At 40.5% G+C, this 17,642-nt stretch overlaps 1 protein-coding gene across 2 annotated transcripts in view; it reads left to right on the forward strand.

Moving 5' to 3' along the window:
- Nucleotides 1-17,642, forward strand: part of Lmbr1 (limb development membrane protein 1) — a 128,717-nt gene that overhangs the window by 84,115 nt on the left and 26,960 nt on the right. For both annotated transcript variants that reach the window (XM_032907191.1, XM_032907190.1), the window contains 3 exons: nt 12,246-12,326; nt 16,910-16,986; nt 17,539-17,616. In XM_032907191.1, the coding sequence (XP_032763082.1) occupies nt 12,246-12,326; nt 16,910-16,986; nt 17,539-17,616 (236 nt within the window). The remainder of the gene's footprint in view (nt 1-12,245; nt 12,327-16,909; nt 16,987-17,538; nt 17,617-17,642) is intronic.

The following is a 17,642-nucleotide window of genomic DNA, read 5'->3' on the forward strand; positions in this document are numbered from 1 at the left end:
CCCACTGCACACCGCCTCCCCCACTGCACACTGCCCCCACTGCACCCCTGCCCACCCCTGCTGCACACTGCCTCCCCCAGCTGCACACCGGCCCACCCTGCTGCACACACCGCCCCCACTGCACACGCCTCCCCACTGCACACCGCCCACCCCACTGCACATTGCCCACCCCACTGCACACTGCCTCCCCAGCTGCACACTGCCCACCTCTGCTGCACACTGCCCCCACTGCATACTCCCTCAGCTGCACACTGCCCACCCTGCTGCACACTGCCCACCCCCCTACTGCACACTGCCTCCCTCTACTGCACACTGCCTACCTCTGCTGCACACTGCCTACCTCTACTGCACACTGCCTACCTCTACTGCACATTGCCTATCTCTACTGCACACTGCCTCCCTCAGCTGCTATTTTCTCTACAGTCCTTCCCCTCTGTGATATGCCTGTCTCTCCACGTGGGCGGGGAGCCTCATAAGTGTGCTCTACTGGGCCAGGTACAGGCTAGATATGTGGAATATATGTATCCCAAGGTTGTTCCTTGCATCAGTGGGTAGATAAGAAACAAACGAAACCAAGGTAGAGCATTAAGAAGGCAGGCTTGGGAAGTGAAACTCAGTGGGAGGAGAAAACAGAATCCTGGTGAACATGTTTAGAGAGGGTGACACTGAGGCACAGTAAACAGCTGAGGTTGGGCAGGTGGAAATAAGGGGTTTTCCCCCACTGTTGTACCTACACAGTCTGAGCAACCAGAACTGTTTACTCCCAGGACCCTGCAGGGAGGACCCATTACAGTAATCAAGTAGAAAATCATTTATAGCTTCTTCCAGTGTTAAGAGAATGCATATATCATTAACATACTTAAATGTTTAAGTAATGCAGCTGCATTAATTGAAATAATTAGATTTTGTGTGTGTATAGCCCATGGCTGTACTGGATAACTTTAGAAGTTCCATAATGAATAGAAATTATTTTTTGTTGTTTGAGTTCAAAACATTTACAGTTCTTTTAAGGTAATTTATTTTAAACTATTATAGTCTTTGAACTATAATTCAATTCTGTTAAGTACTATTTTCATCTTTGTGATAAAAATTTGTATATCAGTTTTGGAGGGGGTGGCAGTTTCTTTATTCTAAGTTTGTTTTTTAATACTGGAGATTGAACACTGGGCCCTCTTTGTACGTGTTAGCCAGGCGCTCTACCACTGAGCCCTCTCCAGCTTCATGAGCCTAATCTTTTTTTTTTTTAAAACCCTTCTCATTGAAACTTACATTAACTCTTTATTATTAGAGCACAGAAGACGTAGCAGTTTTTTCTAGGTTTTAATATCTTTGGACTAAAAAATAAAGGGACTGAAAAAAATAAGACGTGTCTGTGCAGCCTCTTCCTGGACCTCGGCGGTCTCGTCAGCTTCCATGTCATTGTCAATATTTGAGTCTTGCTACTTAGAAGTAGAGTTTCAGGGTTTCGTGAAGATATTGAAACTTGGGATCTATGGCTGCTGTGTCATAGTGCTTTCTGTTAGGCATCTCCTTGTGTTACTGGCAAGACTGCAGGCAGTTAGGATATTGCTTATCTAATGTCATTCATTTATGACCAACACAAAATGTTTTTAATCACTGAATAAAGAATGCCTCTTTGAATAGGGATATAAACACCATATGCCGAGTACGATAGTAGGCTATGTGCATAGATTACTGTATTTGTTTGCCTACACATAAAATATATATTTATATACCTGTAGGGAAATATTTTGGACTTCAACTCTGGGATTCTATGCAAAGTGTCTGGGCATAGTCAGACAGCCTAGATCTGATACGGAAAGCATTGGTAAATACAGGGATGGAACTGACAGAAGCCATAATTTCTTTGGCTTTTTGGTCCCTTTGAGTCACTTTCATAATAATAAAATGTAGTTCAAACAAATTTTTTGCTGCAAGAGTGACTGTGGGAAATATAAACCAAAATGTCAGTGAGGAGGGCAGCTTTGGGAAACAAAGCAGAAGAGAATGGATCATTTGTCATGCATAACACGTGAAATTAGTAGGAGAAGTTGTATTATAAAACTCACATTCTAAAATTTGGAATGTGAATTCCAGACAATGTCAGCTCCCTTTAAACCACAGTCTGTGTGAGTGATTGGGTTACTACATTTGATGGCAGCATCAAATATGAAGGGTAAAGGGTGGTCTTAACATCTGGTCTAATTTAAGATCTATAGTGCTTGTGTCTAAAATAGAAAAGGACCAAAGCATTTTTCCATTGTATCTAAAATTATATAATATTCTTAAAGCTGGTTGTCTTAATATTTTTGCTCTTGTTTGCAATTATTAGTTGTGGAAGTAGGTTTGCATATCCACCGTTTTATTTATTTTTTTGATGTTAGAAGTCCTGTAACACCAAGTTCATAGTAATAGTCATGAGACATCAGAAGCCAAAAGAGACAATAATGTTAATAGTATAGAGATGGTGTGTGTGTGTGTGTGTGTGTGTGTCTTCGACAGACAGCCTGTGTTAATACACAAACAACAGATCTACTGGAGACTTGAAAATGAGGCTTCAGCTTCTGGGTGCCTCAAACACATGTGGTTTCTCTGGGGACAATCCTTTTGCTCAGTAAACCCTAAGGTGCCTTGGGCTTGAATAATTATTTTTTTGTTACTTGGAGTAATTATCAAAACTTGAAAAATCTCCCATTCTTGGAGATGGGATTGCTGGTAAAATTTAAAATTGTAAGCAGTTAAAATTTTACAGTTACTTGAATCAGATTTTTTAATTTACCTCTTTTTGATCAAATGCTAAATGAAAAATAAATATAATCTGTTTATACTGGAAATTGCTAATTTGAATAATATTCACAGAATACTAAATTTAGTACCCTGATTTATTTAAGGTACAGAATTGTTGTGGGGATAATTTTATTGCCTCAATCTATTTTAATACACATGCCTACGTTGAAATGTATGTTTGTTTTAAAGTTGTATATTTTAAGTTAAATAATGTCTGCCATTGAACATCTTATGTGATCATATATTGAGACTGTTTTGTCCATTGGGTAAGCTTAGTTATTGAAGAAGTGCTGGAGTTTGGGAAATTTTTCTTATCTTGTGAGCAAAATATTTTCAGTACCACACCAGTTTTTCAGCTTAAGAATAAAGCTGGGAAGAATGCCTTCAGCTATCAGTTTTCCTGAATCCAAAGACATGGGTGGGGCAGGATCAAAAATACTCATTTGATCAAAGTTATTGGCTCTGAAGGTATTCTTACCTGTGTAAGGAAGATGAAAGGTGTTGTTTTTATTGTATGCTAGTAACAGTGTAATTTTGAACTAATTGGTGTTGGACTGCCAATCATCTGGGGGGAATGCAAATAGATACTCTTACAATTTCCTTTGAGGTAGTGAAATCTTATGTCGGGGCTGGGAGAAAAAAAGAATAATACTGTTAAATTGACCTTAAGTGAGCTGCTTTGTGGTTTTCTTGGAGAATCCCTTTTTATTTTTTAGGACTTGTCCAAACAGGTTTTTGTCTACGATTTGACTTATTGACTAGACAATGCTGACACTGAACATTTTAGGTTTGTTTTGAAATAAAATAATGATAATATAGTTTTTAGGATGTTTTCATTTTTTTGTGCAGCTTAAATTTATATAATAGTCGAGCATTTGTTTACACTGTGTCATAAATCCTCATACTGGCCATTGTTGACTTTTGGTCATGTATAATGAAAGATTCTGTCCATCAAAGCTTGCTTTTTGCTTAGGTATTAATATATTAGCATGTAATAAAGGAAGAGAATGTCCTGGAAAACTCTCTTGTGGTGACTTTTTGGAGGACTGTAGGAATGTGTTCTTGATTTTCATGTGGAAGATAGCATCACCTCTTGTATATTGGGAATTGGGGCACCTAAAATAAATAACACATTTCAGAAACGTGACTTCAGGGGATTGGAGAGATGGCTTACTGATTGCTGTACCAGAGGACCTGGGTTTAATTCCCAGCATACATACAACAGTTTACAACCATCCGTAACTCCAGTTATAGGGAGTCTGACACCCTCTTCTGGCCTCTGAGGGCACTGCATGCATGGTCCACAGACATACATTTAGGGAACACACCATAGACATACAATAAAAATGTCAAAATGTCACTTTAGTTATTTTTCTTTGAAGAAACATGCATTAAATGTTCTAGACATCTGTATTAGGTCTTGTAGACATACATATGCTGCTACTCTCATCACTTAATTTCAAACTGACACCAGAAATGCATTCTCTTCCAAAGTTCAGAATAGTTATTAATTTCTCTCCACGTTTCAAAATGATTCCTGGAAGTAAAATATCACTGTTGGATATTTTATACTTTGATTTAAAGATATTTAGCAATCTTAAAATCCTGTGCTGTCTCCTGCAAGTCGTCTTTCCCTTGGAGATGCCCACTAGCTTTGCAACCTAATTGCTTCCTTTTTGCTTTGGTTGCCAGAAACTGAAAACTAAATTTGTGGTCAAACTGTAGTAGTTTTGGGTCACAGTGCTTGAGTATCTGTGTGCTCAATATAGCCCTACTCTTATAAAAATAAAAGTTGAATATTTATGAATAAAATAATGAAGCCCTGGAGACAGCATAGAACTTTCAGCCAACAGGTGGCACTAGATCTCTATTTCTAGTGATGCGAGGAAATAAGGGGCACACATAGGAAACTTAGGATCTAGGGTCTTAAAAAAGAAGGCATTTGAATTTCCACAGAGGCTCACAGAAACTTATGTGGCTCAGTACTCCTTTGCATCTTTGCTTGAGAATGATCACTGTTTGCCTCTACTAGTCAGGTTAGCCTTCTTCTGATTTAATTCTTTTGGCTTCTTGCTTTTTAATCCCCAAGACCAAGAGTTAATAAACTTCCAGCTATATAGGGAACACCCTCTGCCCTAAATAGGTATGAAGGAAGCAACAGTGAAGACAGAAAACAGAAGGAGGGGTACTTATTTAGGTCATTGAAGAAGAGGATCACTTGGCAAGTGAGACTTAATAGTTAATTGGAGAGGCAGGAAAGAATTTGTACAAGACAGGATTTGTTCCTAACCTCCAAATGTAACAAGATGTGCCAAGGAGATGTATGAGAAAAGGAAACAAAACTCTCTAGAACTTTAAAAAAGAAGAAAGTAAAAAAATGATGATCTAAAGATACCCATTTCTAATCCCCAAAACCTGTGAATGTGACTTTTACTTTGCAGATATGATCAGAGTAAAGGTCTGGATAATCATAGGCATACAGGGTATCTGGTGGGCTCAGTGTAAGCCTGCAGGAGGATGGCCAAAGAATGGAAAGGACAGTTAAAGCCCAAGTGGGAGTGATTTGAGGGAAGTTCTTAGAACCGAGGAATGCAGGTAGCCTTGAGGTACTAGGAAAGACAAAGTGTAGCTCTCCCCTAGCAGGCCCTAGGGACAGTCTTGCTGACACCTTAATGGTAGGACTGTAGACATCAAGGACTATAAGACAATAAATTGATGCTATTTTGGGTCTTAAACTTTATGGTAATTTGGTCTAGCACCATTAGGAAATTAATATAGTCTTTCAGAAAAATTAATCACCTAGCAGATTGTGGTGTGAATCACAGACAAGAATATAGGAGAAAATCATTAATGAAATAATAAATATGGACTACAGAGGTAAGGTACTAATGTAAGCACAGATCTAGATGGGAAGAAAGTAAGTGACAAAAGACAGTCAAGTAAATAACAGGAAGAAAGTTCATCAGGCTGAGACTTGAGTGCAGAGTCAAAGCCATAGAGGCTCACAGGAGACATTGCCACATGGACATTGACATCTCTGCTATACTGGTGCTCTGTGCTTTGTACCCTGAACAGGGATTTAAAATATTGACATTTATTCCATAACAACTCTGACTTCCAGAAGTGGTGTGAACAATTGCTTATAAAAGAGAGTTCGACAGAGAAGTTGAGCTGGTGCCTAACTAGAGTCTTTATCCCTATTGACTAGTATACATGGTACTGGAAGGTACTCTGTATGCTACCAGAGAAGACAGGCAACCAGCTCAACTATAAGCTCTTCTGATCGGCAGTGGTGACCTATCTGTATGATACGCTGGTGTAATAGTGGCACAAGCATTGTAGGGTAACCAGCCACTCTGATTGGACGTAAGGCCCACTCCAGGAATTGGAACCTATGCATGACACTGCTTAGATAGCCAGGAACCTGAGACTAGATAGGTCATGGGTCTAGGGGAAAATACTGTTGTCCTGTTAAAGGAACATAGCAATAAAATTACTCATATGTATATACGTGTGTGTGTGTGTGTGTGTGCGCGCACACACACACACACACACACACGCACACACACTCTGTAATACACCATTGCTCAGCTACCATCAAATAGGTGAGTACTACTACAGAAACCCACAGCTGAACAATTTGTTAAGAGTGAGAGATTTTGGAATATTGAGTTCCGAATGGGACGTCTTTGTCAAACCCTTCCTCTCAGGGCTCAGAGAACTATGCAGAAGAGGAGGTGGAAATATTGTTAGATCCAGAAGAGATGGATGACTGCAAGGAAAATGTCTCCCAGATGTAACAACTGATGCACATAAAATTTTAGAGACATGCACAGGATCTGCACAGGTTCAACTGTGCAGGGGGGGAGGTGAGGGGCTCCCAGAACTGAGAGGAGAAATGTAGACATGAACTCCCATCTCTGATGAAGCCATCTCCAACTTACAAACCACTTGCAAAGAAAAATTGGTCTTCTCCAGGGGAGTCTCATGGAGTATATTAACCACACTTAAGGGTAGGCCCCATGTCCTGTGGAAGATGGCCCAAAAAAAAGAAAAATGAACTCAGTGGTATTTTTTTGTAGACTTTTGGTCTCATATTGCTCTGTTTGATCACAGTTACTGGTCTCTTGTATATTATGGTTTCTATTTTGATTTTTATGGGTTTTGTTTGTGTGTATGTTTCTTGTGTTCTTTTAAAAATTTCTGGTTTTTTGTTTGCCTGTTTTCTGATGGGAGATAAAAAGAAAGGAAAGAAAGTGTAGAATTGGGAGGGTAAGGGAAATGAGGAGGATCTGGAGGAAATTGTAATTAGAATATATTATATAAAAATTATTTTTAATAAAAAATATATTTTTGAAGAGAGTTCAGTGTCAAACTTACCATCTGCAACTTACAGTTGTGGAGAGTTACGTACACATTCCCTAAGATGTTACTTATTGATTAGGGTCAAAAAAAAAAAAAAGCAGTATTGGTGTATTCCTTCTACATCTCTCTGCATTGACATAAGACATTAATTAGTCTAACTATGGAAGGAAAAATGTAGCTTTAGTCTTGAAATAGTATTTTAGCAAGATGAGGATTTGGATGAAGGGGTGTGGAACAGTGAAGAAATGGTAAGCTAATGTCGTTGTGAGTTTCACCATGAACAGAATGCTGTACAGAAAAGCAGGCTGTAGGCTAAGGCTACTTACACTGATGTTACAGTGAAAACTCTGACTCAGTAGGTGTATTACAAGTAAGAAAAGAAGCACTAGAATACACTGAATTGGGGAAGAACTATCAAAAGTCCATGTAGATGAGGAAAGAAGGAAAAGAAGAAATCAAGGTAAATAAACAGTCCACATGTTTGCCCTGCATAGAGGGAAAACCATAGTCCTTACACACCAGTCTAGTGTGTGGGAGGCACACTTTAGTCCCTTGATGTCACTATTGAGCTGCTGGAAAACCACATGGTGGCTTGCTCTGTCTGTTTCCTAACTTCCAATTATGTGAAACTACTTCCTTATTTTTAAGCTGCTCTGAGTTTGAGACTTCATGGAAGGCATCCTGATAGGTATGTGCCATCCGTGGGTGAGAGCAGAGAGTCATAGACTCAGGTACATGCCATCCCATGGGTGACATGCCATTCTGTGGGTGAGAGCAGAGTCATAGACTCAGGTACATGCCATCCCATGGGTGAGAACAGAGAGTCATAGACCCAGGAGGTCAGAAAATCCCAAGGGAAAAACTACAACAATAACTTGGAATTTAGCAGACAAGAAAATGTTGGAATTAGCCATTTAAACAGAACAAAAGGAGTCTATTTTTAAGTCATCTATGCTTGATTTATACTTTAGAATTCCCCAAACTCACAAAGGGTCACCACCAGATAAGGTGGCATGAGCTAAGAAAGGGAGGGCTTGTTAAAAAGCTGTCATGAAGTGGCTTAATTACTACATTCTTTGCTTCCATCTAAGGTACCAGGCACTTGCCTCTCACTTGCCTCTTGTTCATCTTAGAAGAAGACTAAAAATTACTTTCTAGGTAGAACAGACGGTCTCTGGCCTGGTAGGATAGGAGTGCTTGCAGACAAAAATGTAGATTCCGTCCTCTTATCTGCATAGCTGAACTTTAATTTGAGAAGTAAGTTAGGGTTTCTCTCAGAAATGTACCCAGCCTAAGAGAGCTCTGCAGCTCTAGCAATAGGGAATCACTGGATTGTTAGGGGTGAAGCTCATCTTGTCAAGATCCTCCAGAAGTCTGAAGTTTAAATTAGCATTTATTTCTCATGGCTTCATTCTTTTTTTTTTTTAAGATTTATTTATTTCACATATATAAGTATACTATAACTGTCTTCACATACACCAGAAGAGGGCATCGGATCCCTTTACAGATGGTTGTGAGCCACCATGTGGTTGCTGGGATTTGAACTCAGGACCTCTGGAAGAGCAGTCGGGGCTCTGAACCACTGAGCCACCCCTCCAGCCCATGGCTTCATTCTTAAAGCACAAGAGCACAATCAAAACTATGGTGACTGAGGAGATTCCCATGTGAACACAAGCAGCTGTGAGCATGTGGACGCGGGGTACGTGGAAGAACAGCTAAGAGGAACCACTCCTCATGCCCCGTGTAGACAAGAAGGCCACTTTCAGGAGAAAGGCCAAGGCTCCATTATCTGAGACATTCAGTTAGCAGAGGAGTTCTTGAAACTCAGAGATCAGAAAATAAGCCAGTGACAAAAATAAAAAAAGGTAAGAATGTTCCAGACCAGTAGAGCCTCTAGCTAACACAGCTTCCACACAGGGTTGAGAGAGAGAATATGGTGGGGAAAAAAAGGATCAAGAAATTGCTCTGATCTGATAGTGAATTTGGGGGTTGAAAACGTTCCCCTGTGCCCAGTGGATATGTCACTGCATAGATGTGTATTTACAAGAACCAGAAACAAAGATCCTGCATCATTTACAGCGGTGTTGACGAGTAGACATTCCTGGGGTAAGGCTAGGTGTTGCTTCAGACTTTGCAGAAGCAGTGCTGCAGCTGTAGGCTTAAAGGCCTATCTCTAACTTGTGCTGTTTTGTGCAGTGAGTCTCAACCTTCCTAATGCTGTGACCCTTTCATACCATTCCTCATGTTGGGGTGGCTCCCCAACCATAAAACTATTTCCATTGTTACTTCATAATTGTAATTTTGCTTCTGTTAGGAATCATAAATGTTTTCCGATGGTGCTAGGTGACCTCTGTGAAAGGGTCACTTGACTCCTCAAAAGGTTGCGACCCACAGATTGAGAACCACTGCATTAGAAGGTGCATCTTTGCAACCAGAAGCTGGAGGTTTGTCCTTGAAGGGTATCGTGTCTGTAGTCCCTTCCTCTCTTGCTCTCTGCTTCCTGAATACCTTGAGGTGTGAGGAATCTGTAAAGCACCTCGTGGTGATGTGGTATCGGGGAGAAGCAGGCATTGAGACAAATCCAGATAAGGGTAAGGCTTAAAAGTCACTGAACACTAAGACAAATAGTATGGAAAGTTGACGTTCTGAATTATTCTGAATGCAGGAACTATATTTTACTGAATGTAATTAGGGTAAATTGGCTGTAAAGACAGAATAAATGAGGGTGGGCTATTAGTACATCACTTTTTTCCAGGTCCTCTGGTCCCTTCTCTGATAAAGCCAGAGCCTCGCATCTTTCCTTTCCTGGCTGAAGTAGGGAGCTTCCCCAGACTTTCACTCTGAGGCCAGTGACTTAAAGACCCAGATGTTTGGGCTGACCTCTTCCTGCTCACCAAGGCTCCACAGACAGACCTTACTGAAGGGGTCTCTAACATGCTTACCTCTTCTGCTATACTTTTCTTGTCATTCTCACCCGTTTTCTTATTTCTAAGTCTCAATGAAGAAAGAGAGATACAGAAAAAAGTTGGATTCAGTTGGGTTGGGCTCTCTAATGGGGAAAGTGAAGCAAGGTTACTGCACATACCTGAACAAAGATGTCGGTTTAATTAATCTGAATAGGAGCAGTCTCTGCCATACATAATCCTGGGGAGAAGGTAAGGTTGACATTTTGTGCACTCACAGTGAACAGTTGCACTTGAACCAGGAAAGAAGGACTTGCCATTTGTTTCCGTGGGGTCTGAGGCCTTGTGGTTCTTGAAATGGCTGTGGCCATATCAAAAAAACACACTCAAGAGTTCATTCATTCAGGGCTTTCTCTGCTCCCCATACTGCTGGGACAGTTCTTGACATGGGGGCCTCCAACTGCCTGGTTTTTCCACTTGCTTGTATATGTGCTCCTTTCATTAATAGTTTATTCATTTTTTTTTTTTGAGAATTTCAGACACGATCATTGCATCTGTGTGGCCCTTTCTATTTTCTAACTCCACCCTGCCAAATTCATGCTCTCTTTATTGTTCTTACGTGTAAACACACACATATGTACAAATGCATGTAAGACCTACTGAGTCCACTTTGTTTTGCTTGTATGTGGGTGGACCCAGGGCTGACCTCTGCGGGAGAGTTTCCTGCTGGCCTATCCTGTTAATTGCTCACTTTTCAACTAGGGAGTCGGGCTCACTTGCTTATCACCGGTGGATTCTTAACTGGTAGAGACTAAACGTGACATAGATTTACTTAGATGACAGTTTCAGTGAACACATGCACATTCGTGGCAAGTAAAACCCAAAAAGGAATGAAAATGTAAAAGTTCTCAAAACATATTTAAGAAAATCATCATTGTGAAATGATAAAGCGTATGTTGTACATTACTTATACATAAGCATGTTAGAGATATAATAAGGGCAACTCTCAGCAGCCAAATACACATCCATAATGAAACTATCCCTTAACAATGGAGGAGTCCTAACCTGGCACATTTGTGTCTGGGAGTTTGAATTTATCTGTTTCAGAATTTTATAGATCAAGCAGAAAGAAGAGGAAGGTACTGTACATAGGCCATTGCAGAAGCAAGCAGAAAGAGGGAATGAGGAAGTCCACATGAGAAATAAGGATGTGATCTGTTGCATTTAGGAAAATGTACATTTAAGTGGCCCACTACGTTGGCAAAAATTCACCAGTTGGCCACACCCAGTGCTAATGACGAGCTCTAAGTAGGAGTTTTCAAAAGCTATTGATAGTAGTCAGACTTACTATAATAATTTCAGTTATTGTGGTACATAAGAACATTTGGGGAATGTAAAAACTTTAAAAAGTTCCTAAACCTGTAGTGGCCCACTCTTCTCAAGGTTGGAAACATGTTTCACAGAGACAGGAGCAAGTGAGCTGGGTATGTTAATGCTCACTAGAACACTGACAAATGAGATAGCAGTGCTGAGTGAGGTGGTAGCAGCTAGATTGCAGTTTGCACACTCCACTCGTAGGACATGTTTATTGACAGGTAACAGCAGGCAGCTAATGTGTCTGGCTTGATATTTGTATAAGAATTTGCCTGAGAGAGAAAACCCACATTTGAAACAGAAGTTAAATATGAATGTGAAGAAAGCTGCAGAAGCACCAGCCACCCCGGTGATAATTGTCATCTTAGGGAGGCAGATTGGAGTTGAAGGTCTTGACTCCTTGTAATCTAACAGAGCAAGTTTGGGAAGACATTGTCCTGAGAAACATGGATGCTCTAGAACAGTGGTCCTCAACCTTCCTATGTGACCCTTTAATACACTTCCTCATGCTGTGGTGACCCCAACCACTTCATAACTGTAATTTAGCTATTGTTATGAACCATAATGTAAATATCTGATATACAAGATACCTGATATATGAGACCCCTGTGAAAGAGTCATTTAACCTCAAGTAGGGGTGTGACGCACAGGTTGAGAACCACTGATCTAATAGTAAGTCTTTAACATGACTCACAACAGTATCTATTCCTCCTGTCTCTCCGTGAGTAAGTACCAAATGTTTTGTATTGTAGCTAGTGCTCTACCTGTTCTCCAACCTGTCTACTGCTGCCCTTAAGAATGCTTTTGCTTTAATAGGGCTGTCTTCATCGGCGGAATATAATATAATGGAATTGGAGCAAGAACTTGAGAATGTAAAGACCCTTAAGACAAAATTAGGTACTGTATTTTTTTTCTTGGTTTATTTGTTGCTTTTAGTTATTAAGATTGTAAAATAGTCTTAAAATATTTGAAACTTTATGAAAACTTTGTGTTAAAAACTTACTGTGTTCAGAGTCATTGATTAGTCTTTCTTTTGGGAGAGGGTAAGTATATATTTTCTAAAATTACTTTTAAGGCTTATTTTTTATGTGTATGAATATTTTGCTGGACTGTCTGTGTATTCCCTAGAACTGGAGTTACCAATGGTTGTGAACCACCTTGTGGGATGTGGGGAATGAACCTGGGTCTTGTGCAGGAGGAGCAAATGCTCTAAGCCCCTGAAGTTACTTTTCAGATATACCAGTATTCAAAATGATGTGCTTTTGTCTCTTGACTGGAGTAGATTTTTTCCTGTGTGTGGGTGCACACATGCCACACACACAGTGGGTGTGGAGGTCAGAGAACAACCTGCAGGACAAGGTTTTTTCCTTACATCGTATGGGCTTCCAGGATTGGACACAAGTTGTCAGGCTGGTGGCAGGAGCCCTTAGTCACACTGAGTCGTCTTGTTAGCCCCACTTGTATTGTTTTTGAGAAATAATAGGTAAATGACTCCTCTGCCAACATGGTTTTAAAAAATATGCTTTTAAGATTTTTTTAAATCACTGATAAAAGGTAGTTCGATTATGACATGCCTTCATGGTCTTTAGTTCGAGTTTCATGGATGTAGGAATTTATACTTTTCGTATATCTTTGAGAGATTTTGCTGTTAATTTCTTCAAATATTTTATTTTCCACTTGTGTTACCCTTTTCAGAGATTCCAATTATTTGCAGATTGGCTGTAGCCCAGGGCTGACTCTGTTTTATATTCCTTTCTCTCTGTGTTTGGCTTTGGATTTCTGTTGCTATGTTTTTCTCATTTCAACCTTTTTTCTGTAGGTCTGATCTCTTACCCAACTGCTGTATTTTGTTCTCAGAGGCTGGGTGTTCAGTTTTACTTGGGCCTTTTATCATCATGCTGCGAATTGACATTGTTAAGTCTGTTTCTTCTGCCTCTGCAGGGATAAAAAGTAACAGTTAGGAGAGTACTTTGAATGTGTGCATGTGCGGGCGTGTGTGTGTGTGTGTGTGTGTGTGTGTGTGTGTGTGTGTGTGTGTGTGTGTGTTTTCACATGCGTGTATGCCAGAGGTTAATGGCAGGTTTACTTTCCACTTTTTTTTTTTTGAGGATTTTTGTTTGTTCAATTGAAGCGCACTGATTTGACTACACTTCTTAGCCAGCAGTCCCCAGAGATGTTTCTACCTCCACCTTCCCAGCCCTGGGATTCCATGCATATGCCATTACACCAGACTTTCTCATGGGGACTCTGGAAATCAAACTCAGGTTTTCATGCTTGCACAGCCAATGTTTTACCAACCGAGCCATTTCTATACTCCTCTGAGAGCTGTGTTTGTTGGCTGTCTAGTGTCAGTGTGACGCAAGCTAGAACAGTGCTTCTCAACTTATCTGTACAGTTCCTCATGTTGTAACGACCCCCAACCATAAAATTATTTTTGTTTTACTTCATAACTGAGGTTGGTACTATTATGAATCATAATGTAAATATCTACATTTTTAGGAGACCCCAGTGAAAGGGTCGTTTAAGCCCAAAGTGGTTAACCACTACAGGTTGAGAACCACTGAGCTAGAGTCATTTGGAAAAAGAGAACCTCAATTAGAAAATTCTCTCATTAAATTGGGCCATTTTTTTTTTTATTAATAATTGATGTGGGAGGGCCCAGCCCATTTTGAGTGGAGCGCCCTTGGGGAGATGGCCCTGGTTGTATGAGCAATCAGACTGAACAAGCCATGAGGACAAGCTAGTGAGCTACACTCCTCTGTGGCCTCCGCGTCATGTCCTGCCTCCACACCCCGTCTCACTACTGTCCTGACTTCTCTTTGTGACAATGGACTACAATTATAAGCTGCAATGAATCCCTTTCTCCCCAGGTTACTTGTGGTCAAGGTATTGTCTATCACAGCATTCCTAATGAAGACAAGAGCACTTCTAGTATCTTTGCCTCTGAATTCTGACATCTTTGTTGGCTCCTGATAAATTTTAAATGATTGGTTTTGTTTTATAGTATCGTGTTTATTGTGTGCTTCTTTGCATGCTTGGCCATTTTTGATGGGAAAATAGGCATTTTGAGATTCCAAGTTTTTTCGCCTTCTCTGGGAGGAAGGAACTTTGGTTTGGAATGCTGATAACGGTTCAGTTACCTAGAATCTCAGTAGGTTGGATCAGAGTGCTGGTGCTCCAGGACACCTGCACCACCATGTGGCATTTGTCCTTGTGGCCCCTGCAGCTGTGGGCACTTTTCCCTCATGCTTGTCTTCAGCCATGGGTTGTTACGGGTTTGAGGTGATCCTTGGCAGATTTTAGTGTCCTTTCTTTGTCCTGAAGTCTCATCTCTGAAGACTTACAAGTTTGTTTTCTCAAACTCACATTTCATGTTTCCAGGGTAGGAATGAGCTGATCTTTTCTTGGCTCCTTCTCTCAGCTGCATGTTCTGGAAACTCTCAAGATGGTAAGCTGGGTCATTTAGGTTCGTATTGTTCTCTGTCCCCAAAGGCCATTGTATTTCCCATGACCAGAAGTCCAGGGTCCTGAGCAGTGTGTGTGTGTGTGTGTGTGTGTGTGTGTGTGTGTGTGTGTGTGTGTGCGCGCGCGCGCGTGCGCGTGCGCACACACAGGTGCATATGCCTGCTTGCCTGTCCTTTTCTTTTTTCTTTCTTTTGTGGCTGTGGCTTGATAATTTCGTTATTGAAAAATTGTTGGTCATTATCTTACCAATTTTTATCTGTCCTATTTTCTTTGATTCCTTCAGATTCCAGTTAAACACACTTCTCCCATTCTTATGTCACCTTTCTGTGCCCTAGCCTCTCATGCAGTCTTCTAGTTTGTTTCCCACTTTAATATCTCCCAGCTGTGCCATAACTGTTGTTCAAGCTTTTTGTTGAATTATTTTAGTTACAGGAACTCTCAGCTCTGGGATATCATGTGGCTGTTTTCAGTGGTTCAGATTTCTTTGTCAGTTTGTTTTTTTGTCATTTATTTAGTTGACTGTCAATCAAGGCCTCTTTCTACTAAGTCTGTATGTGTACCAAGTGAGGGTCTGTTTCTGTTGTCTCTTTCTTCTTTGCCTCCTGGCAATATATGACTTCTAGATATTTCTTACAAAACCGTAGAAACTGTACATTTTCTTCTTTTGGGTAGGCTCTTATAGTGGCCATGTCTATCTGTCTGTCTGTATTCCTAGGGTGTTGCTTTTCATTGGTCCTGATGTGTTTTGCCTGCTTCCTAGTGAACTCTTAATTGGTCTGGAACATTGCTGAGCTCCAGGCCTCTCATCTACATCTCCATTCCTTTCTGTAGCTTTTCTATTACTGAGGTCTTAAGGAGGAAGAAATCAACTTAGCAGCCTACTTCTTATTTCTTATTTCTGAGATTTTTGCCCTCTCAATTTCTAGCTGCTTCTGTAGCTCCAAGCTCCTTGGTTTATCTACTTGCTTCTATTGGGTTTTCTGAGAATTTCACTTCAGCATTGCTGCTTTAGCCTCTTGTACAAAAATAAAGGGAAAATATCCTCTCTCTCTCTCTCTCTCTCTCTCTCTCTCTCTCTCTCTCTCTCTCTGTGTGTGTGTGTGTGTGTGTGCGCGCACGCACGTGCATGGGTTTGCATGTGCATAACTCTTTGACTGTATGTGTGCCACGTGTGTGCAGGTGCCCTCAGAACCCTAGGAACTGGAGTAACAGGTAGTTGTGAGCCACACAATGTGGGTGCTAGCAACCAAATCCAGGTCCTCTAGATGAGGAGTGGGGGCTCTTACTGTGGAGTCACTCCAGGCCCTTGCCATTGTCTCTTCACTTCCACTTGATTTCTCAGACTTTTGGGCCCATGCCAACTCCAGACTGAAAATACATTGCCAGGAAAGGGTGCTCACAGGAAGGATTCACCTCCATCACGTCACACAATGTCAGCCTTTCTTTACCTTCTTGCTTTCCTTATCTTGTTGCTCTAAACATTTGGAGACTGTTTCGAAGTTTAATGTTTCTTCCCCGATGATCATAGCACAAGGAGGGTGTGGTACAAAGTAGTTTGTTTCAGCTAGAAGGTAAAGTTCCTTTATAGTCTTTGGAAAACAAAGTATTCATTCAGCCTTGGGACCTGAAAATAGAAGGAATTATTATTCATACTTCTTTACCCACTCAAATATCTGCCCACATTAGTAAATACATGTGTATCGAGTACACATATTCTTATCCTAAAAGTGAGCTACTCATTAATGATATATTTCTTTAAAAGCAAAGTTGTCTTTACTAAGCTGAAATTTAAGCCTCATGGGATTGAGCTTTTCATGTAGTAAGCTGGTTTTAAATGGATTTTTATAGTTTGTAGAAGATAATTAAAAACAGTTTATCGTACAATTTACATTTTTCAGAAAGCAAAAACTCATGTTTACTGGTTGAAATATAATGAGGTGTATGAAAACATGAACCTGGAAATAAGTTTTGGAAATTGCTGAAATTTTTATTTTATTTTGTTTTCTTTCTAATAGAGAGGCGGAAAAAAGCTTCAGCATGGGAGAGAAATTTGGTGTATCCTGCTGTTATGGTTCTCCTCCTTATTGAAACAGTAAGAAGCAATTGCGAGCTTGAGTAAAGTGTATCATCTTCTGTGTTTCCCTTAGCCAAGCCACTCCCAGGAAAATTTGTTTCTGTTAACAGAATCAAAATCTGTCTGTATTTCAATTTGTAAAAATGCAGCAGAGCAGAAGTGGAAACGAATGACAATTAGATAAGTCGTCATAAGTTGTCCAGCTTTAGCTTCTGCATGCATCAGGGACTTCAGGTTTTGCCCGAGGAGAATTAAAAAAACAAAAAGCATGGCTGCTGCTCCCGAATCTTTAGGAGTGGCGTTCCTGTCTAAGATGAGCTATGGTTTGTGAAGCTGTGGGTCTCTCACTGCGGCGTCGACATAGGAAACACTTCCATATTGTTATCTTCTGTCATGAGCCTTGAAATTATAATTTACAGAAGGTTTGGAATTGTCTTAGAGTTCTTATGTATACTGTATAGAGTATACTCATTACAGGACTGTCCCCCATTCTGAAAGACACATGTTCTATGTATTGTCAAAAGTCGTGTTTGAAACTGAGACCTGACAGTAGTACCCTTTCTGTTGCAGTCCATTTCAGTCCTCCTGGTGGCGTGTAATATTCTTTGCCTGCTGGTTGATGAGACTGCAATGCCAAAGGGAACAAGGGTAAAGTTAAATGCATTCCAAAGTCT

This window comes from Rattus rattus, chromosome 6 (assembly GCF_011064425.1).
Source record: "Rattus rattus isolate New Zealand chromosome 6, Rrattus_CSIRO_v1, whole genome shotgun sequence".
Classification (NCBI taxonomy): domain Eukaryota; kingdom Metazoa; phylum Chordata; class Mammalia; order Rodentia; family Muridae; genus Rattus; species Rattus rattus.